General features: G+C 39.6%; 2 protein-coding genes across 2 annotated transcripts; one reads left to right on the top strand and one right to left on the bottom strand.

Annotated features, from left to right (window-relative positions):
- Nucleotides 1–904: 904 nt before the first annotated feature.
- On the bottom strand, nt 905–7,582 carry plekhj1 (pleckstrin homology domain containing, family J member 1). Its single transcript, XM_063461636.1, has 6 exons — nt 7,156–7,582; nt 6,914–6,981; nt 6,753–6,819; nt 4,830–4,920; nt 2,722–2,785; nt 905–2,110 (listed from the first exon to the last, which is right to left on the bottom strand). Exons 1-6 carry the CDS (start codon nt 7,247–7,249, stop codon nt 2,018–2,020), a joined length of 477 nt encoding a protein of 158 aa, XP_063317706.1. The 5' UTR covers nt 7,250–7,582; the 3' UTR covers nt 905–2,017.
- A 1,827-nt stretch (nt 7,583–9,409) lies between these two features.
- Nucleotides 9,410–13,574, top strand: sf3a2 (splicing factor 3a, subunit 2). The gene is made up of 8 exons (XM_063461741.1): nt 9,410–9,486; nt 10,919–11,187; nt 11,300–11,346; nt 11,521–11,630; nt 11,749–11,798; nt 12,093–12,233; nt 12,328–12,396; nt 12,978–13,574. Exons 2-8 carry the CDS (start codon nt 10,990–10,992, stop codon nt 13,233–13,235), a joined length of 873 nt encoding a protein of 290 aa, XP_063317811.1. The 5' UTR covers nt 9,410–9,486; nt 10,919–10,989; the 3' UTR covers nt 13,236–13,574.
- The last annotated feature ends 9,043 nt before the right edge of the window (nt 13,575–22,617 follow it).

The following is a 22,617-nucleotide window of genomic DNA, read 5'->3' as shown; positions in this document are numbered from 1 at the left end:
TGTGGTGTCTGTGACTAAAGAATAAATTCATGCAGACCTCCTACTGTGAAGGACAAGAACAGTCACGCGCATCAAAATAAAGAATTCTGTGCATAAATAATGAGTTGTGTGATAATTATGCATTTGTAAATTTATTTACAAATTATTTTTTAATTATTTTATTTATTTAAACATTACTAAAGTAATTTATTACTTAATTAAAAATAAAACATTTCAAATATTTCCATATCCTGACAACTGTCAGGCATGGTGGTGGAGGGCTGATGATTTAGCGTTGTTTTGTACCCACAAAGGACATTACTGGCACAAGTTTTGCAGAGTCCAGTGAAAATCACATAAAAATGAAAACTTGCTTTGAGACTGTGCCTAAAAAACAAAACAAAAAAAACAAACCCGTCTGCTGTGCTGAAGTTGCATGCCTCTTCTCACTTCATTGACTTTTTGAAGCCTCAGCTCCCTGTTCACAACTCCTCCTTTGCTGGTGTGTGGATTCAAACATCAAAATGACAAAGCAAACTGTGTCGTTTGATAACAGAAATTGGCTTATGGAAAATTGATACACAGGCATTTCTTTACACCAGGGAAATACGAAAGCTCAGTCTCTCACCGTAGCTGAAATTATTCGCCTTCAGCATCAACTTTCCTTTTTGTTTCATTTTGTGTATTTGTAGTAGCTGTGGAGGTGTGCCTGTCTGTTTAGTTTAGTGTGTGCACAGGGGCTCCAGCTACACCCTGGCAGGCCAAAATGTATTAAGAACCTATAGAACCTAAGCTACAGACTATTTACAAGAGCTGGATGTAGCCACCGACACACATTACATTTGTGTGTGTGTGTGTTCAAATGCTTTCACTTTTGGTTGACAGATGACACACTGGATGAATTTAAAATTTCTTTCAAATGGCTTTATTAGTATAAAAAGAGATGCCAGTGAAGCAGATGCTGTTAACTAAAAACAAACGTTCTATGTGCAAAACTTTTAAAATGAAGATACATTCAATGACATGCAATTACAGAGAGACTCTTGAAAAACAAAGATTTCACTAATTTGAAAGATGCAAAAAAGTCTTACAGGAAACTTGGGTTGAAAGCAAAATGTCAGCTCTCGTTTTCACAAATATTCATGTGATTTGTTTATTTTTGTTTCCTGAATCATGCCAAGAGCCTGGATTTTAAACACATGGTTCAACAGCTTACACAAAGGGATCTGAATCAAAGTGCCACAGAAAAGGTACAGTAGGCTGATCAAGTACGATAGTTGTAATAAAAGAAACAACCCTCAACACCCAATAACTGTGCAAAAGTATTGTCTCAAACACTAAAGTAATCTAACAATGAGGCATAACATGATAAATACACATCTGGACAACTTTGCCTTTTTCACAGACACTGAGTAAAATATGTGGCTCAACTCAGCAGCTCAAAAGACTCAAAAACAGTTCAAATCAGAGCAGGAATACTGCCAAAGGTTTTCTAAATCAGGCACGCTATTAACTGTAAGCTTCTTTTAAAAGGCTCCATTAAAACAATGGTTTACGTGTTAATATGTCCTCAAATTAGATATTTTGAACATAGTTCTACTCACATTACTAATAGTCCTGAATGAAAGTCGCTCTTGAAATCACATTGTCTGAATGTATAGCATCAACAGTAGAAAACATAAAATGTTTATACAGGGAACTGATTAACTGGGCCAGAAGTCTAAAAATGACACAGAAAAGGCAAATGAGAATGCCCCGAAATCACAAATATGATAGTGTTGACTTAACCAAAGCATTGGGTTGCTTTTTATGACTGACAAAGATGCAGCAGGACTAAACTGAGGATGGCTTTACATTACCTAAGACACCTGCATAGGTCTGAGGCAACCCGAGATATAATAAATGGAGCGCAGTAAAGCTCTAAGGAGCAAGATTGTGGGCGATAACGCTGTGGTTTTCAAACCAGTGTGGAGTGATGCTGGAATGGCAGAGTGAACTAATCAAAATAAAACATATAATGTGAACACAGGACGCTGGTCTACAGGGAGGAGGTATCTCTAGCCACAAGCGGCCGACCGTTGCTGACCTGGAAACGAGCTTCATCGGATATACCATACTGCTCCAAGGGGTCCTGTGGAGAAAGCAGGCAGTGAGTAAAACAGTGTACAGGGAAAATTAGCTGTTACTGAAGTAGAATCAGAGTTTATATGAAATGTTTACTTCAGCAAAATCAGACTCAAAGAACCAAACAAATAGAAAAGCACTCAAACCTAGAGGTCAGAAAGCCTGGCTTCTACTTAGAGATTTTTGAGATCTCCAGAGGTTAGTGGGATTTCAGCTGCGGCTCACACTGCAATGAATAATTATATGCACAATCAAATGTGCAACATGGGGAGAAAAGCTTTTGCAGCCTGTCTCATCCCGAGTAACTAGGAAATTGTTTCTAGAGAGACACATTGCTAATTGAGCTTTCTCTGGCATGTTTCGTTGTGTGCTTTGAGAGTCATCATGAAATTCCACAGTGTTGTTTATATGAATCTTAGCAGCTGAGAGAGCTCAGCATTGCCGAGCAAAACCAAAACCATCTCCCTTCATTAATCTACCAGTCTGTTTGCTATTGATGGTGATGATAATATGAACTCCAAACCGCACTGTAACCATCCCACGGTATGAACGCTGCTGATTAGAAGCACCATCTGTGTGGCATTTAGCGCACCGGCGTGCTGCTGCGACGGGTCTCACCTTCCCTGTGAGCCTGTGGATTTCTGTTCGATAGAATATAAGATTCTTCCTCATGAACTCGTAACTGCAAGAGATTAGACAACAAATGAACTTGACATTTAGGGAGAAATAATGTTAGACAAATACAGTAAAGATCAGAGCTGCAACTCAGCTTGTAACATTAAACACAGTCACAGGAACTTCCTCTGGACCAAGGATCGACTTAAAATGTTCCATACAGGAACATTTTAATTGTTTGTTGCTAGTTGACAGGTAGCTGGGCCATGCTAGCTAAGTTACGCAAGCTCAGGGTTTCCACCAGTGCGTTACAAACCTGGCAGTCTGCCTGGCCTCGGCTGACCTCCTGTCAGCTCTAAGCACAATGAATTTTACACTCCGCTACCAAGACGGACAACTCTTTATTTTCAATACATCTGTCTGGCAGAGACACAGTTTTGTAGTATTTTTATAGCTCATCTTATTAATATAGTTACTATTATTATTACTGTTACTATAAAAAAAACTGCTTAAATAAAAAAGTTGAACAAAAGTTAAAAGTGGAATAAAGAACAAATGTTTTTGTTTCATATCATTTACCTGTTCAGGTGATCTGTGTCTACTTTTTGTCCACTAATAAAATCTCTTATTGTTTTATGTAAACAAGCTAAAATATGAATGGGTGCTCTCCTGCTAGGCTTCTTACTGATTTTAGCAGACAGCATCATATGACCCCTATCCTGGCTTCTTTCTGCTTCCTTCCTCTATGGTTTAAATCTGATTTTAGGATTTTACTGATTAGCTCATCCTTGTCTGGGCTCATAGCAGAACTACTGACCCTGTATAAGCTTGCTCACAGCCTTAGATCCTGTAATGACCTTCTTGAAGAGAGCAGGCTTGCAGAATCACTTCCTCTTTCTTTTTATAGACTTGCTTCTAAGTCGATCCTTGCTCCAGTAGTTCATTCATTTTATTCACATTTTTATTCTTTTTTGAATATATATGTGTGTATTTATGTGACTTTAATGGCTGTGAACCCCTTTGCTTTTGCACTTCTGTCAATGCAATTTGTAAACTGTGTTTTATTAAAATAACAATACACTATAAAAATATAGTGTATTACTATTATTATGATTATTATTTGTGAGAAATGGACTCTGCGTGTCTCTCTGTCTCCCATCTTCTCTCCGCCTGTCTGCTCACATGAAGCCCAGCAGGTCTGTCTGAGCTACCACTCAATTAGCAGTTAGCAGATACATTAATCAAGCACAATATTAAATGTGCCCGACGCCACAGCTGCCAAGTCTGACAACTTTTCCGGCAGACTCACTGAAGCCCAAAGGAGAAGTTAGAGCGCTATGATCCTCCTCAGACATCCTCTGCTGTTTGGGAGTATTATGCATTCCCAGTAAGCTTTAAAACAATATGTCAGAGCTGTTATGGATTAGACTGAAGCCGTTTAACACTCACATTTCTAACACTGTGCCTCTGAAAACAGCAAAATCATTCATTTGTGACAGTTTCACCCATGTGAGTCTGTTACTCTGTTACTATGTGAGGTGTCACTTGTTCTACCCACACTGTTCAAATGGCATAGATGTGTAAGCATATTCAGCTGTACAGAACACAGCTTTTCATTATTTGGTTATTAAGTTAGAAAACACACACAAAATGCTCTTCTTTTAGACTTTATGAGCATATGCAGTCAGTACAGCTCTGTGTTTTTAAATACGTAATATAGCAACTTAAACAAATACAAAAAACAAAACTACGCACTGTGGGGGGTTAAGGGTTTTACTTTTATTGACTTGACCATCACCACCTGCACCATGCTTAGTTTGAACTTCAGCAGATCATCATGACTGTGTTTACTTGGCTAACTCCAATGAGTTTCTATCACGTGATTGGCTGATTAAATATTTGCTTTAAAGTTCAGTTTAACAGGTGTAACTATTGGAGTACGCAGTGAGTGTGTTCTAACCTTTATGGGATATTATTTGATACCCGGTCAAAAAAATACATTTGGTTTAAAAGTTACGTTTTTCTCCATTTATTAATCACTTATTGACGGCTGTAAGTGTCTGTAAGCTTCTGTGCTTCCTGGAATAAGAAAGAAGAAAAGTCAGTCCTACCTTGCTTTGATAATGGAGTCTATCCACTCGGCACACTGCTCTTCAGTATCACATTCAAACACATATTTCCTCTCTGCTTCATCCAGAAATGCTACAGCAAACAGAGGGCATTAGAGATCAGAAACACATGAAGGAAACAAGCAGAAACAGCAGAGCACCAGTGAGAAAGTGAAATATACAGTTAGGTCAATATGTTTTTGTAGTTTTGCTTCTATATACCACCACGGTTCATTCTGCATCAAACTGTTACAATATGACAGAAGTGCAGACTTTAGCTTTAACTCAATGTAGTTGACAAAAGTAATGAACTGACTGTTTAGGTATTACAACCATTTCTTACACAGTCAAACAACTGACTGCCAGTTTCATGACCAGGTGCTTCCTGTTTCCTTGTTCAATGACAAGATAAGCAGATAAAAAGTATGGAGTTGATTCCAGATGATGTTGATGAAGGCGCAGGAGGCTGAATAACCAAAATAAACCTAAATGAGAGACAACAACAACTGTAGGAACAGCCAAATGAGCAATCTGGTTCATTCTTAAAAAAAGAAGAAATGCACTGGCCAGCTCAGCAACATCAAAAGGCCTTAAAGACCACAGAAGACAAGTAAAGTGCTTGACTGCAGAATTATTCGCATGGTTAGGAAAAACAACACCAAAACATCCAACAACATCGAGCCAAGAACACTGTTGTGAAGGTAGCAAATCAACGTAAGTCTAGAGTGAAGAGACACCTTCATGAATGGAAATGCAGAGAGTTTACAACAAGGTGCAAACCACTGGTTACATTTAAGAAAAGGAAGGCCAGATTAGACTTTTTCAGAAAACATCTAAAAGAGTCTGCACAGATCAAACCAAGATGAACTTGTACCAGGATGATAGAAGGAGAAAAGTACAGAGAAGGAAAGACACAGCTCATGATCGGAGGCATCACACATTATCTGTCATACATGGGCATTATATGGCTGCCAGTGGAACCGGATCACTAGTATTTATTTTCCCTCCAAAGCGAGGAAGTATGTAATCTGTACCATTTGTCTGTCTGCTTGTTAGCAGTTTAGTGTCCAGTTTTCATGATATAATTTTCACATTTGGTGTGATGGTAGATACCAATACAGCTCGAGGTGATTTCATTTTAGTGAAAATTGTGTCAATGTTAAAGTCACACAGAATATGAAAAAAAAAAGCTGTAAACTTTATATCATCCACAATTTTTTTTAATGGATTGTCTTCAAATTTCACAACAAGAAACTAGACCATGGGGTAAATTAAAACTAGGCTGGCTAAGCATTTGACCTTTATCTTCATTACTAGCACCCAAGGTCAAAGTTGACCTTGAAAACCATTTTAAATAAATTATATTGAGTAATATATCATATGAAAGCACATGGAGAGAGCAGTACAACACACTTTCAATTTTCTCAATACGACACCCGATGATGTCACAATGATGCCATTAACAGGTTGATGTCAGCATGTTGTAATAAAGACATCATAAAATATAACAGTTTTAGTACAGCCCTTGCTCTTCGGCGGGAGTTGCACTCTGTGTCTGCTGATAGAAATATGACCAAAAGCAACTCAAGAGTTTTTTAAGCCAAAGAAATGGGATCGTCTTCAACTGAAGTTGGTCACCTGATCTCAACCCAATAACACAAAACTAGTAACTAAAGGTGGCTGCAATAAAGACCAGCACAGAGGGTTACAGTTTATAAAAATGGTTGTAACTCCTAAAGAGGTAATGTGATATTGTTGTTATAGCCCTTGAATAAAAGCTGGGAGTCTCCGCTTCAAAGGCATGTTAATTGTTTGATGTAAAAACCATGGGGGTTGTGTACAGAGGCAGAACTACCAAAAACAAAGCGGTCACTTATAGTCTTACAGTCACTCCTAACTGTACCTCTAAAGGATGCTGTAGCTTACCAATAGAGAAAGTCTGGCAGTCCTCCCTCTCCACCCTACACTGCTCCAGCAGCAAAGCTCCAATTGGCTGCCAAATAAACACTCAGTTAATTTTGACCCCACTTTTGAAACAAATGTATTCAATTTATCACAGAAAATGCTGTGACAACAAGCATACTGACCTCTTCCTCATCAGTCCGGAAATAAAAGAGGAAGTTGACGACGAGTTTCACTAGCCTCTTCTTTACAACTGCAAGGCCACAAAAGGGAAGTTAGACAGACAAACTCGTCTCTACAACAAACACAAAGCAGCCCAGCTGTCGCATGAAGTATACAGAGAGCGATATGTCTAATAGCTGATGCTGACATTAGCTGCTGTGCCCAAATACACGAAACGGAAGTGCGTCTGAATGACTGTCCTTACCGTCTCCTTTCTTGGGACCTCTCATCCCCAGTTCAGCTGCTCTCTCCGAGGGCTGGCGGCTCAGTAACACCAGCTCCTTCTCGTTGAAACGCATCGCGGACACACACAAACACTCACAGGCTGGACAGACAGACGGACACACGCAGGTACACGGATGCTAAAGAGGACCCGTACCCCCAGTCGAAAGCATAACACAGGAGTTAGCTAACGGTAGTACGGTGCAAGGACTATACTGTATACACCGCTGAGTCCACGTCGCTGCTTCGTTATCTAACGTCCCCGAAACCTGTCGGACTGCGTTTGATCATTTCTGTGGATCAACTGAAAACAACAGCTCTGGACTTCATGTCACACACACACCTCTAGTAGTAATGACACTCCTCTCTGCTAAGGTTGTCTTCTTCCTCTTCTTCGTCAGGCGCGTTACTGCCCTCTGCAGGTCAGAAATGGCTCCTTTGCTCTGTGCCCTTTGAACACTTGTCCGCATTTAGATATTTCTTATCCGGTGTTGTGCCAAAAAGTGATTGCGTGCCAAAAACTGATTTCCAATGTGTCTGTGTATTTTTATGAGTAAAATCTTTACATGTGTTGGTAAATAGACTTCGGTGAACAGGGTTTACAAAGGGGTTATATATTGAATTAAAGAATTATCAGTTTTTCAAGTATCTTTATAACTCTGTGTTACTGTACTTACACTATATAACAAATTCGGTCCTTTATCCCCACTTAAAATATGTTTACAGAACTATTGTAATATTTGCTGCCATTTCTGCTGTTCTTTTGGCTAACTTACTCTTACAAAAGACATTTTTAATGTTAATGAGAATTGCATAAATAAAGGTAATATAAAAGTCACTGCTAAAAACTGATTGCGGCTTCTACCTTGTTACACAAATGTTGTTTGTGGCCCAAGATGACTTTATGTTATCCATGAGGGATTCATTTGACATATGTTTCACATATTATAGCCCAACAAGTTATTTATACCAGTTTAAATACGACCAATCAGTTTTTGGCCCAGCTTCAGTCTGGTTAACCTAAACATTTTCTGTTTGGTTTGCACTAACTAGCGTACTAACGTACACTCATAGACCACTTTGTTCATTAAAGTAAATATGTAATCATGTAAGCATGTATGCATGGTCAAGATCAACTGCAGAAGTTCAAACCGAGCATTAGAATGGGGGAAAAGGCGATTTAATAGACTTTGAATGTGGCATGGTCTATGGGGATTTTCCTGCCCAAGGATCTATAGGGTTTTACAGAGATTCGTCCAAAAAAGAGAAGAAATCCAGTGGGCAGCAGTTCTCTGTAATATTCTTGATATTTATAATTGAACATGTGTATATATTAGTGCTATTTCTTACATTTGTAAACTTTGTAATATATTGTATTATTTCATTACTTTAGTCTGTTACTGTTATTGTCTTGGAGCAACTGAAACCCACATAATTTCGTTAAGGATTATTAAAGTATTCTGATTCTGATTCTCTGCTGGTATTACAAATGTATTTGTAATGTCTAATGACTAGAGGTCAGCGGAGAATGGCCAAGCTGGTTCAAACTGTCAGGAAGGCAACGGTAACTCAAATAACCAGTGATTACTACCAAAATATGCAGAAGAGTGTCTCTGAATGGGCAACACATTGAACACTGAAGCTGATAGGATATAGCAGCAGAAGACCACATCTGGTGCCACTCCTGTCAGTTAAGAAAGGGAAGCTGAGGCTACAATTCACACAAGCTTATGAAAACTGAATAACAGAGGCAAGAAGCATATTTATTGGTGCTGCCACATTTGAATGGTAGTGTCAGAATTTGGGGTAAAGAACATGAAATTATTGATCCATCCTGCCTTGTATAAATGCTTCAGGCTAGTGGTGGCTAGCAGAACTTTTAGGCCTCTTAGCACCACAGCTTACCTGAAAACTAAACCGAAACTAAAAAAAACTGTCAAGTACAATGAAAAAAAATTAAGCAAAAAAAACTAAAAAATGCAAAACTTTAAAACTTATGTTTTAGAATTGTGTTTCTACTGAAAATGAAATAGGAAAAAGGCCAGAATTTCTAAATGAACCACTGAGCAGTTTATCTTTTTTAATTAATTATTTTTTACCTCCTGTGTCTGCTGCTGTGAAACAATCAGAAATTTAAGAACACGAAGGCCCCCCTCATAGGTCCAGCCGTCGTGTTGGCTGGAGATCCAGCCCAGCAGGTGGCAGTAACACACCAGAGGGATTTTTACAAACCACCAAAACCCGGGAAAAAGAATCTACTGAAGCGCATGCGCACAACAAATCAGATGAGCGTGTCGCTGTCGTTGTGAAACTGGTGAGTGTTTTGATAAAGTAATCTGTTTGTAGTCTCCTAAAATGTTTAATTTTGTGGCTAACGGATGTGGTCATTTTGCATTTTTAATATTCACTTTAATCATCTGTATTTGTTAAAAGCTTTTCATTACTATTTGGTATCACCATTAGCTTAGCATTAAAATTGCTAGCGCATTTAGCGGCTTTTGTATGCTAACATGCTACATCTAGCTAGACGTTGTTGGGATCATTCAGAAGAATGGATTTATTTTTTAATAACGGGAAGAATGTTTTTTTTGCACGCTGGTAAATTGCCACCGATAACTTAACTTAGTCCTCTAAAAACCGCTGTTTGGGCCTTACTCCGCAGTGTTCATGTTGACTCTTTGTAAGGAAGTTAGCATTGGGAATCTTCGTATAGAGGGGATTGTAATGACTAGTTGCTTTTAAAACAGGTTAAAACAGGTCCAGAGCAATAAAAATGTGTCCAGGTTAGAGGCTTAGCTAAAACACAAGTAATAATGCAAATCTACACATGATGCTGTTGTTGTGCTACAGCCCTGGAGTGCAGGGTTATTAATGTCGACCTTCACTGGCAGTACTTGTTAGGGCAAGGCAATATGGCCAAAAATATTTATCACGATATATATTTGAAAATTTGCGATAACGATATAATTGACGCGAGACAAAATATTTTAGAACTCCACAACTTTATTAGTGCAAAAAAACAAAACAAAAGATCAATGTATTTTCACTTAAACAAGCAGCTGTTTTTTTATGTGCATTAAAGCTATATAAAAATTTAACAGTGCAAATGCAAATTCCTTCTTGACAGTTTAACCAAAAGGCATTACCAGTGGAAATTTGCCGACATATCCTGAGCATAACCATGTATAATATCCACAAAACTTAAAAAAGAGGTTATACACACACAATGCGGTAATATTATGTTGAAGCACAGTACATATTACTCTGCGAGGCTCCTGACTACGATACCTGTAATGCTCCAACAATCCATCAAGTGGTGCGGCTTCGTAGCTTAGCAAAGTTGTACTAAAACATTTTTTGACAGATTTTTGAGCGCCGCATACTGCATAAAATCGGTACGGCAATAACAACGGCCCGCTTGCATTCTCTACCAAAAGATGTGCTTTGGTGTGTATCTGACGGACGAAAGCCAAACCAGTTCCACACCACTGAAGTTGCACCATTTTTACAAACCAATTCTGGTTCATCTGTTTCATTCAACGATCCGCTTTCGCCCTTCTCATTCTCCGTCACCGCCATGCTTTTTCCGCCATGTATGTATGAAAACAAAGGCACTGCACATGCGTGTTTTACCCATATTCTATTGCGATATAATTTATTTTCTTATCATTGCCTAACATTATACCGGTATTATGAACGGTATGATATGGCCCAGCCCTAGTACTTATTGTTTTATTTTTTACCAGGTAATCAGGGGAATCTATTTGGAGTAACTGTCAACGTTCGTGTGACTGTTTAAGTCCAAAACCTTACAAAAATGGATTTCCAGCATCGAGCTGGAGGGAAGACGGGGAGTGGAGGGGTGGCGTCTGCCTCTGAGAGTAACCGTGACAGACGAGAACGGTTACGTCAGTTGGCCTTGGAGACCATTGATATCAACAAAGACCCCTACTTTATGAAGAACCATTTAGGATCATACGAGTGTAAACTTTGTCTGACACTTCACAACAATGAGGTGAGGGACACATAATGAGACATTTCTCTGTTAACTGAATTTGTTTTTATTTCTTGTCATCTGGGTGTCTTATTTGAAAAGAAAAATTAAAAAATGTCTCTCTGTATTTCAGGGAAGCTACTTAGCTCACACACAAGGAAAGAAACACCAGACCAATCTGTAAGTCCATACATTATCTGTGCTACAACACAGAAGTGCAATAGCTGTAACTTTATGTTCTGATTTAATTAAAGTTGCTGTTTAACACAAATGAGTCCCAATTTGAAACTTCTGGAGAAATTGAAATTTAAAGAAATGTAATTTTGAGGAAAACCTTTTACATACATTTTTCAGAGCACGGAGGGCAGCCAAAGAAGCAAAAGAAGCTCCTGCTCAACCAGCTCCAGCCAAAGTGAAAGTTGAGGTCAAGAAGTTTGTCAAAATTGGTCGACCAGGATACAAAGGTAGGCAAGCTCTGGCATTTTATATGGTAGTCACAGTTTGGTTTATAATACTAGTTTCTCTAAAAAATGCATTGTTAAAAAAAATTAATGTTTTTTTTTTAAATTTAATTATTCACAGTGACCAAACAGAGGGATCCAGAGATGGGACAGCAATCTTTACTTTTCCAGGTTTGTATATTTTGAAAGAATGCACATAATCCAGTATCCTTTTGAGGCCACGTAAATAAGTTATTATTTGTGTGCTTCAAACCAAAGCAAAATGCTCACTTATTCTTTGGGTAATCTGGTGAGTTCTGCATAAATGTGGCAAGCTTGATCTTGTTAGTCAGTTGGCGAAAGGAGCTTTACACTGAAACTGGGTCACAGGAACAAATCATAACCTCATGCTCTAACCTGCAAAGTTTCACAACACCACAACAGTAAAGGCCATGTGTTACTGACCTTCTTTTCTTGGCCCATCAGATTGACTATCCAGAGATCGCTGAAGGAATTGGTCCCAGGCATCGCTTCATGTCTGCTTACGAACAGCGCATTGAGCCTCCCGATCGTCGCTGGCAGTACCTGCTTTTTGCTGCTGAACCATATGAGACCATTGCTTTCAAGGTGAGACCTGCACTTTTCTCTTCCCCTTATGTTTTTTTTTTTCTTTGTCATTTTTTCCTTCACTCATGTAATAACAAGATGTTTGCTGTTTTAGGTACCCAGCAGAGAAATTGATAAAGCAGAAAACCGCTTCTGGACCCACTGGAACAAAGAAACTAAACAGGTACCATGCATGTTACAGAGTGTCTGCCAGTAGAGTTATTAGGTACAGCAGCCAGAACCAATAGGAGGGGTGAAGCAAAGTGGGCACACTGTGTGTCAAAAGCAGAACAGCAGAGGTGTAGATTTAGCTTCTTTTCTGTCTAGAAAAACTCTGTCTGATAAGATGCGCACCTTGGGGAATTTTTCCCCGTCTTTCCGTATGAGAAGACAATAATGTGCCGCAGAGTGAGAGAGCTCTGAATCATTGTTTACCTCATTTACATGCAACCTAATCTAATTAGTAAACAAACGTGGGTGAATGTCAGCCTGTGGGTGAATGAAGGTAAAATGGTCGCTTGAACTTGTTTATAGGTCTAACTTTTTCAAGCTGTTATGCACAAATAGCAGTTGATAGGAACAGTGAGCCAATAAAGTGACCTTAATATTTGTTCTATATGTTTACCTCTTCATCTTAAAAATCCTTGTAAAAAGTTTCTGTGATACACTAGTTTAAACTAGTGGAACTTGTATATTAGTTTTCCTAAATTGTTTCTAATAGTGGAAACATGTCTTTAATTGTTCTTTTTTTGTTGTTCTATCCAGTTTTTCCTACAGTTCCACTTCAAAATGGAGAAACCTGTTACCCAGTCGAGCGGCCCAGTACCTGCTGCCACTGTGAAGCGTCCTCCTCCCCTTATGAGTGGAGATCACCCATCAAACGAATCTCTGCCCCCTCCCCCTCCAGGGGGAATGCCCATCCCTCCTCTTCCGCCTGGTGCCCCAGGAGCCCCTCAGATGCCCATGCCCCCCATGCCAATGAGGCCACCCCCTCCGGAGGGCCTTACATTAGCTAATAACTGATCTCTGGCCAGTGATCTGTTTTGAGTGATTTACTTTGATTTCTGTAATGGTGTGTAGTCACACTGCCCTGCCTGTTTACAGTGTCCATCTCCTTGTAGATACTGCAGTTATGTTTAGTTTTATTATTTCTGCAAAGGGTTAAAGTTCATGTTTATTGGAGTTTTCAGTCTTTGTTTGGTTTATGTAAATGTGCAGGGCAGTCTCTTACTGCAGCATCATAAATATGACCACACTCTTTTGTAATAATATCCACATTCTGGATATGGAGGTGTGATTGGAAGTTTGTATTTTAGGATTATGGTTTTGTAATTAAATGCTGTGGACAAACAGAAAATGTTTGTGTCATAAGAGTCTTTGATTTTACAAAGATATTCCACCAAAAGATTTCTTGAGTGTTCTTTAAATACTGAATCTCAGCTTTGCTTATCAGTGTGAAAACCTGAATTTACTGAGAGGACAGTTTTTTAACTGGGCTCTCTTTATTGGCTCTACAACAAGCTAAACTGGACAAATGAAGTCACTTGACACTTGAAGTCACTTCTAGCAACACACTGTTGACATTTTAACTGCATTTGAATGGGCATAATTTATTCAGTGCCACCTTTCAGAACCAGAAAAACAAATTGGTTAACAAAATGCCTCCGTTTGAAATAAAGCATTTAATACAGCAAACCACCAGAAAGCATCCAAATCTATAACACAGCACTGAAAGTCGTGTCAGAAGATTTAATTGCAAGCACACTTTAAGGCTCAGATTTTGACAAAATTGCCACCTTTTAATAATGAATAAATCATACCAGCTGATGAGAAAATAGCTTCTACTAGAGTGAAATTATACTTGTGGACTCTTTTTCTTTTCTTTCTTTTCCTCTGACCTCTTGTTTTCCTGAGCAACAGCCTCCTCATCTCCGTCATCTCCTGCATCTTCAGGATCACTTTTTTTGTCTCTACCTTTCTTTACTTTGATTTCTTCATTTCTGGCTTTCGTGGCTCTCCTGTCCTTTAATTTCTTATCTCTTTGCTTTATGAGTTTCTTATCTGGCAGTGGTTTGTTTCTCAGAGCTCTTAATCCTTGTGCTGTTGCTCCTCTCTTTGATTTTCCCCTTTTAACCTCTCCATCATCATCGTCCTCTTCTTCCTCGTCATCAAAGTCAGGCAGCCACCAAAACACGACTTCCCACAGAGATGTTTCAGGCTGCCGGGGGAGAACAATCAAACAAAATGTTCACGCCACCTATGTTGATCAGCGATCATTTTTAATCGCCAATTTACCTCCGGCAGTGGTCTTCTGTGTCGCAGTGAGCCTGATCGCCTCATTGTCAGTCCAGTTTCTTCCTCTTCAACTGCTTTGTGACCACGTAAGGTTTCTGTTTTGGTTACAAGAAAGGATCACTCACTCACAGTAGATGTGCTATTTTCATACCTGAGTTTTCACTTTAGTTCACTGGTTTACTTGCCATTGAGCCTCTGAAAACCTGAGGTGAGCACCAGGATGGTAATGGCCACAAGCAAACAGCGATTCAGGGTGACGTTCTCCCATGGGGTTTCGATCTGAGTCGGATTCTGAATGGACAAGGTTTTGTGCAAGGATGCTGAAAGAAAAAAGAAGTTAACAGGATGCACGGATCAGGGAGACAAGGGTAGGGGAGAAAGCTGGGACTCACTTGGTTTGGGGAAACTGACTTCTCTGGTTATAGTCTTGGGTTCTGGTGCTGGCTGCTGTGGAGCTGGAGCCATTTCCTATTTAAGAACAATGTGAAGGTTAATAGAAAAAGTCTTAAGGAATGTGAGCTGAGTGAAAAATTGTTAATGCTGGTTGTTTTCCAACCTACCTCTCTGATTTTTCTGGTAGCGTACATTTCTGGAAGGGACAGATGGAGATTTAATGAAGGGTGATATCATACACCATTAACGAAAAAACAAAACCCCAAACAGCCATGCACTCAATCTGGAACTGGTTTGTTTACATCTATTAACATATATTCATATACTTGTGCTGGCTAAACACATGTTTTTCAATTTTATTAACTCCTCTGTAGATAAACTACAAGTCATCAGTGAAAAATACTGTTCTGGTTGAAAAGACTGCAGGCATGCTGGGAGCTCCGGCTGGCTTTGAGCTAAATGTTAAATGCTGTGTTTCCCCATCTCAGTCTAGCATGCACTTAGCACAAAGTTCAGGGTGAGGTTGATGCACTTGATCATTAACCAGTAAAAGAACAAAAGCCCAGATTTTTATGCCCAGCGCAAACTCAGATATGAGTGTGAGAAGCAAAACTATCATGAAGCTGTTGGTGCTATTGTTTTCTACAGTCATTGGTGCTATTTGATAGCCTAGCTTGTTAGCCGCGCAGAGAACGATTTGACTTCTACACTGTCAAGACCAAACCAGCTAAACTGTGCAAGGGTAATAATTGAGTCTGAAAAAATTTCCAGAAACTCCTGCTGTAGAGGCCTCATGAACATATGACATGGAAATATGATACTTTCCTTTTTTTTGTTTAGATTTATGTTTCAGAAGATGTTATTTTTGTGGAAATAAGCTCAGTGCACCCCACTGCACTGAGAAATGATCCATCCAGCATGGCTGTGGCTCATTATCACTGTGTTGCTTTCCACCAGGAGTCAGATTTCGGTGGCTCCTTGTGCTGCTGTTCCCTAGTATTTATAGAGTTGTACGCATATCCTGTATTTGCAATGGAAGAAATCATTTATGCATAGTCATTAACAATTCAGTGCGTGTGTGTATGTGTGTGTGTCGCCACCTGGTTTGCGGATCTGCCTAACAGGTTTCTGTGGAGGAGGATCTGCTCTTGGTGGCCATAACTCCTCTTCAAATGTTTCATAGCTTTCTTCCATTTCTTCCCTGAGAGAGATGGAGGAGAAGGAACATGGGAGTAGCAAATCATTTTAATTTTTCATGTTTTAGCAGACAATCACAAAAAGATCACAAAAGCTGCAGAGGCCAGTTCAGCTTTTTTAAGGGATGTTCTTGCTTTTTCTTAAGTTCTGAATAAGTTCTGAATACAAGATCATTCACTGGATCGCACTCTTATCACAGTTGTTCTTATCACTATTCCTTCCCACATAAAAAAAAAAATCCTGATGTCTCATTGGGATTCAGTTTTGACTGCATGAAACGATACTAGTAAAAGGTCAACTTTGCCACTTTTGCATTAAATTAAAGCAGTTTTCTGACCTTAACATTTACAAATGAATACAGTAAGGGCCTTATGTGTTGCATGACATTTCTCAACGGACACTGAGGTAATGCCCTTCCAGGCCTATAAATAGATAAAGCAATGGTACCAGCAGACAAATGGATACACACTATATAAATACACAAAAAATTAAAGCCCCAATGTTTCTCTTATATTCTTGATCAATCTCTTCTGTGTTTAAGCTGTAAAGTCAAACCCCAATTGAAAGAAGGACCTACCTGCCTCAACATTTGGGGTCCCCTGGGCAGTGCTGGGAAGCCTTTGTCACAGAGCTGTTGTTCCTCCACAAAGATGGCAGCTGAGTCTCACTCTGAACTGTCTGACAGCCAAGAACAGGTGGCGGAGAATGAAAAAACAAAAAGGTATTGGGTGTCAGGCGCTGACTGAGGGAGGGCTGACATTAACATGCTTTACGCAACCACTAGATCACAGAGTGATGAGGGTGGGGGGAAATAACCAGTTTTGAAAAACTCTGACCCATTTTGGATAAATATCACTTGTGTCCAAGGAGTCAAGGAGGAAAAATCTCAAAGTTTTTGAACAGCAACGTGCTGCAAACAGTGATTTTGATATTTTTAAGCAAATGGTCAAAAATGCTGCAAAAGAGAGGTGAGTGGGTTTTTTTAAATTCATCTTCAGACGTTTGAATTTTGTATTATTACTCACCAGCAGAGAGCGCTGCTGCGCTATTAGAGAGAGAGTCTGTGGCACTTTGCTCTGCAGATGAGGCCTGTGGTCTGTCAGACAGATTAGCCGTCAAACAGACAGAGGGTCTGCCAAATTTCTTTTTATGAAGCTACATCTGCGATGGAAGCACTTCAGACACATTAGGCCATTTTGTCTGAGCAGATTATATTCATGCAGACGCTTTGCAGCATATTTCCTCTTTTTTCCCTTTGTTAAATTAATAAGACAAGTAGGTATTGTCATTCTGTGTGCGATGTGAAGCCTCGAGGCAAACTCACCCTTCTATGTGACATGGAGGCCACTAACAAGAAGCCACGCGAACAGATGTAAATCTGATTGGGTTATATCAGGGTTAGGTGGTTGCAGGCCACCTTTATGTGGGAGGGGAGAGGAAGTGTTGATAAACAGACTTGTGGCGATGCTGATGAGTCATACCTTTGCTGGTATTGTGCCCAATTCCAGTTGAATCGCACACTGCTTTAGCTGTCAGTTATTAAAATTGGATGTTTGCTCTGTAGCCATTGAAGTGAAGAGACTGACCTAAACAAAACGGGGATATACTCTTTGTTTTCCAATGTAATGCAAGCAGCCTCTAGCGGACCTCCAAATATATTTCGTTCCCCAAAAATGTGTTAATTGTTTGCAGATCTAATCCGCAGAATTCCGACCAGCATTTAGCTGATTTTCAGCTTTTTATTGCATTCTTCTTCTTTTTTTAATTCAAAACACTCGGTATGCTTGCTTATAATGAGCTTGTCTGTGGCCCTAATCGACCAAATGCACACTCTCACCCCGCTGATTTGTCGGTACTTATTAGTCCCAAGGATGCTCTTTCACCGCGTGCTAGAGTGCGTCATCTGTGTGAAGAGTTCTTTCTATTATCACTGATTGAAAGCTCATTTGATTTGGAAAAATAATTCCACCAAGTTTCAAAATGAACATAGAGATTTAAAATTTTCTTTCTCAGCACTCTGTAATCTGGGGTTCTCCTTTCATCCTTTATTGAGCACATGTCAAGGTAATAAAGTGAAACTTTGCAAGTTTGGGACAAAACCTTAAAGAATGTTTCAAGGGCAACTCTAACCCCCCTGTGGACACATTTTATCCAATATAAATGAGCAAACATTGCTCACGGACATGTACGTTCCAGATTCAGGCACTGGAGAGATCTTAGCTGGGTGAAGCTTTCTGTCCCCTTTTGTCCTTACATAATGGGGACTGTGCTCAGAGAACAAGCTGCCTGTCCAGCACGCAGTGGGAGCTGCTCTGTGCCCTCTCTCACTGAGTAGCACGAAGGATCGTGAAGCAGCATTAGTTGTAGTCTGTCTGGAACATAAAGGCCTATGATGCCTTGAATATTGTTTCAGTTTTTGATTATTTTAATTGCTTTTAATTACACTGTTACGTCGCTTTAGTTTGAAGTCACTGGAAAAAAAAAGACCTGATATGGCAAACCTTACAATTAAAGTAGTTTTTCTGCTGCTGTAGCCTACGTGACCACTCAGAGACTTGATATATTAGAGTCTCAACTCCCTAAAGGCTTGGCTTATTAAAAATACAAACACACTCCTGAAAAAAACCCTGCATATCTAAACTTTCCCTCTACTCCAAATGTATTTTTATCCATTTATTTTTTTCCAGATGGAATATTTTGGCTTTACTCTACATAACCATATACAGTAATGTGTTGGTGATATCACTGACCGTGTATTTTTTTTTTCCAATTCACTTTATGCAAAGTGAAGTAAACTAATAAGTATTCAAATCAGGAATTAGTGTGACCTTTTTAAAATGTTGTTCTCAGCACATTTACACACTTTTTAAGGTGCTTGGTACACAGATGGCTCCAAGCATCGTGGAGAACACACCACATTTCTTCTGTGTAGGTAGGCTGTCTCTGAGTCTTCATGTAATCCCAGACTCATGCTATGAAGTGGAATCCAGGTTTCTACAGGGGGCCACTGTAGGTGTTCTCTTTGTGTAACAGGTGGGTGCATGTAGTGTCGAGGCATCCACACAAAAAAGAGGATACATGAAGCTGATACTAAGGCAGGTTGTGGCATTTAAACAATGTTCAATTGCTCATCAGCAGAAGACCACATCAGTGAACTGCACTCTCAGGAAACTGAGGTCACAATTCACCGGCAAAGTCTCCTGCTGCTGTATCAGATCTGCTTCAAGTTTCAGTGTGTTGTGTATTAAGAGATGCTCTTCTAGATACCTTGGGTTTAATGGGTAATTATATTAGTTAATGTTACTTTCCTATCAACTTCAAGTAGTCTGGCCAGTCTCCTTGGAGTTTTTTTGGACCTTTCTCTATTAACCCTAGAGATGGTTGTGTAGAAAAATCCCAGTAAAGCAGCAGTTTCTGAAATACTTAGATCAGCATGTCTGGGACAAACAACCATGTTCACCGTCACTTAAATCATCTTTCTTCCCCATTCAGATGCTCAATTTCAACTTCAGTAGGTTGTCATAATGATGTCTTAATGCCTAGATGAGTTGCTGCCATATGAAGTGGTCTGTGAGTTTATAAATACAACAGTGCTGTCCATGTCCTTCAAAAGTGTTTTAGGTGAGTAAACACTGAGTGCCAGTCAGTGAAGTACAGGATTGTAAAATGATTGCTTGACTGCCTTATGTACCATGCATACAGAGTGATTCAATTCTGTAGCGTTCTGTAGCAAGTCCAGAAGGTGAGCCTGAGGCTGTAGTGCGCTCAATGAGTAGGTTTTCCTTTCTTTTTTAATAGCTTAAATTCATTCCAAACATAATATTCCCAATGAAAATGTATTATAGGAGAAAAATAACAACTGAAGAGATTTTAGGCATCGTGTCTATTCAGTAAAAAAGAATGACAACACTCTGAACAGAGCCTCACTGAACAACTCAGGGTGGACTTGATAGACTTTACCAGGGTTTCAGTCTTAGTCCTTATCAGTAAATGGATTTTGTCATGTGGTTATGTTGACATGTGAGCTCAGTGGCTGGTGTCATCCTCAATTCAATTCAATTCAATTCATCTTGTCCCAAATCACAACAACAGTCACCTCATAGTGCTTTATATTGTAAGTAAACATCCTACAATAATAGAGACAAAATCCCAACAATCAAACTAAGAGTAAGCACTTGGCAACAGTGGGAAGGAAACTCTAAAGCCAATACTTGTACTAATACAAGTATTAACACTGATTTGAAAGAAGAATATTCAAATATTTTAATACCAAGCACTGAGATGTGGACTAAAAAGAGAGATTAAGAAACTTGCAAAAGACCTGATTTGGTCTTAAATTTAAGGGAGTGGACGATTTACAGTTTGTTGAGACAATATGATACTGGATCCTGGAGATGGAGAATTAAGACAATGTTTGATTAGTGGCTAGGGCTTCCTAACAGAAGCAGAGCATGATTTATCCTGCATAGATCCACCAGAAATCTTATAGACTGTTCTATTCAACTGCTTGTGCTTCTTTGAATGAAACCTCTGTCTCAGTCTCAGCACTCCTAATTGGGTTTGTTCACATATGGAGGTTGAAAGTTTGAAATACACATGCTTAAAAAGACCTGAGCATAAGTGGTGACCTTGTGTTGTCTGTGAGGCTGAATCATTTTCAGTTTACAAGCACTAACAAGGCACTCTGTGGATGCAGTGTTGCTGATGTAGCAATGCAGCTCTCCATACAGACTTAATAATATATGTACAGAACAAAGTGAATCGATAATATGTCGCTTATTAAACTCAATCTCTTTACTAATTACACTTTATTATTCTCTCATTAACTTAAGTCTCCATTTGCAGTTTTATATATAGCTGCTAATTCCTTAAATGTCTATATTGTTACAGCTATACCGTACCAGCGGTTACCAGCCTCAGAGTAAGTCAACAGCACTGACTGAGGAGCCCTTTTTAGCAGGCAGCCTCATAGGACAACCTGCCCGCCTTCCAGCGCAGATATCTGCCTGTGTGTTGGACATCATGTTTCTCAGATGTGCTGACAGTGTAAAACTAGCATTTGAAGATGAATGACACTGGATCCGCAAGGATTCAGTCATATGTCTCGGTGCTGCTTGCCTTTCACTTTAAATCTCAAACCAAAGCCTTCATGTTCTCCTGGAGCCACCGTGGGACTCGTGTGCCTCTCTGCCACTCTGTATCTCTTCATGCAGCCCTCCTCAGCCTTTGATCTTTCAGAGACCACAACAAGGAGCTGCCCAGATCGTGACTGTGAGTTCTGCACCTTGGGGGGGGCATTTTTCTGTAATCCAGACCTCACCCTCAGGCAGATAAATGCACAGATGTCCAGACAATGTGATAATCTGCCCATCATTTTCACATCTTCGGAGATGGAAGCAGAGGTGTAACATCCAGAGAGAGAGATGCCTGAGAAAGGAGTTTGATGCACAGGAACGCTGGAATATGCAAGATGATGACTCTGACTGGGGCGGTTTAAGAAGAAGAGCACAGCTGAAAGATTTTATTTTGTGCAGGTTATTTGCGATCACTTTTCTTCAAATATCTCAAAGCTATATTTCATCATTATCGGAGATCGATGGATTGTGAGGGAAGAGAAAAGTGAAGAAGATGGAAGAGTAATTTGTTAGAGGTGTTGGATTTCTTTAGAGACGATAGAAATCTAATTACTAATGTTTGATTATAATATGCCTTCCCCTTTCTACAGACCTCATTGTCTATTTTTATGTAACTTTGATGCTTTTCACTGCCTATCATACTGACCCCACCCCCTCACCCCAGTCCCTGTTTCAAATTGTGTCTGTGGGCCATTTTATTGATGGACTAATTTGCCCTGAGATTGTACTTCACTCTCCCGGGTGCTTTGTGTATTAATTACCATCTATTCATTTGAGACTGTTTAGCCTTTGAGCATGCTCCAAAGCAGCGATTCCAGGCCAGTGCTTCACAGCTTCTGTCACAGCCCTAATGCTGCATGTGCCCATGGGATACGAGTAATGTGAAACCTCATGCACTGAGGAAGCGTGTGATTGACTATTACTGCTCTGCAGTTGCTAAAATCAGCAGAAGAAAACGCAACAAAACTTGCAAGATTCCGAATCTCTCACAACTGAATAGGCAAATTATAATTTTGTGCATACAGGCAATGACTTTAACTTTAGAACAAATTTGCGAAGGTCTCACTAAGTTCCAAAAGGAGATTTCACTTGGAGATTTCAAATGACAGCAGGGAGTTTTTGTTTTGTGGCAATAATAAACCAATCACATGCACATGAAGGAAGAGGCAGGAGGTGTGGTTTGGACTGATTGGTGTTAATTTACTTATGAGTAAGACTGCTTGAGGCTCATGCTGAAAGAGAAGCAATATGCTGTCTGATTTCCACTACCCTTATGTCTACTCTATGCGCACAAGAGCTTAGAAATGTGTATATTTCATATGAAAGACAAGCTCAAGGTTCCTCACAAACACATTCCTAAAAACTGTGGCCTTAATCCTCCACTC

This window comes from Pelmatolapia mariae, linkage group LG18 (assembly GCF_036321145.2).
Source record: "Pelmatolapia mariae isolate MD_Pm_ZW linkage group LG18, Pm_UMD_F_2, whole genome shotgun sequence".
Lineage (NCBI taxonomy): Eukaryota > Metazoa > Chordata > Actinopteri > Cichliformes > Cichlidae > Pelmatolapia > Pelmatolapia mariae.
This window is presented reverse-complemented; position numbering and strand designations above follow the sequence as displayed.

Excerpts from the sequence above, each read along its gene's own strand:
- plekhj1 (XM_063461636.1), bottom strand. The coding sequence starts at position 7,249 with ATGCGTTTCAACGAGAAGGAGCTGGTGTTACTGAGCCGCCAGCCCTCG. Across the intron at positions 6,982-7,155 it reads AGGTCCCAAGAAAGGAGACG|TTGTAAAGAAGAGGCTAGTG; the intron begins GTAAGGACAGTC and ends GTGGCCTTGCAG. Across the intron at positions 2,786-4,829 it reads GACTCCATTATCAAAGCAAG|TTACGAGTTCATGAGGAAGA; the intron begins GTAGGACTGACT and ends AATCTCTTGCAG.
- sf3a2 (XM_063461741.1), top strand. The coding sequence starts at position 10,990 with ATGGATTTCCAGCATCGAGCTGGAGGGAAGACGGGGAGTGGAGGGGTG. Across the intron at positions 11,188-11,299 it reads TGACACTTCACAACAATGAG|GGAAGCTACTTAGCTCACAC; the intron begins GTGAGGGACACA and ends TCTGTATTTCAG. Across the intron at positions 12,234-12,327 it reads ATGAGACCATTGCTTTCAAG|GTACCCAGCAGAGAAATTGA; the intron begins GTGAGACCTGCA and ends TTGCTGTTTTAG.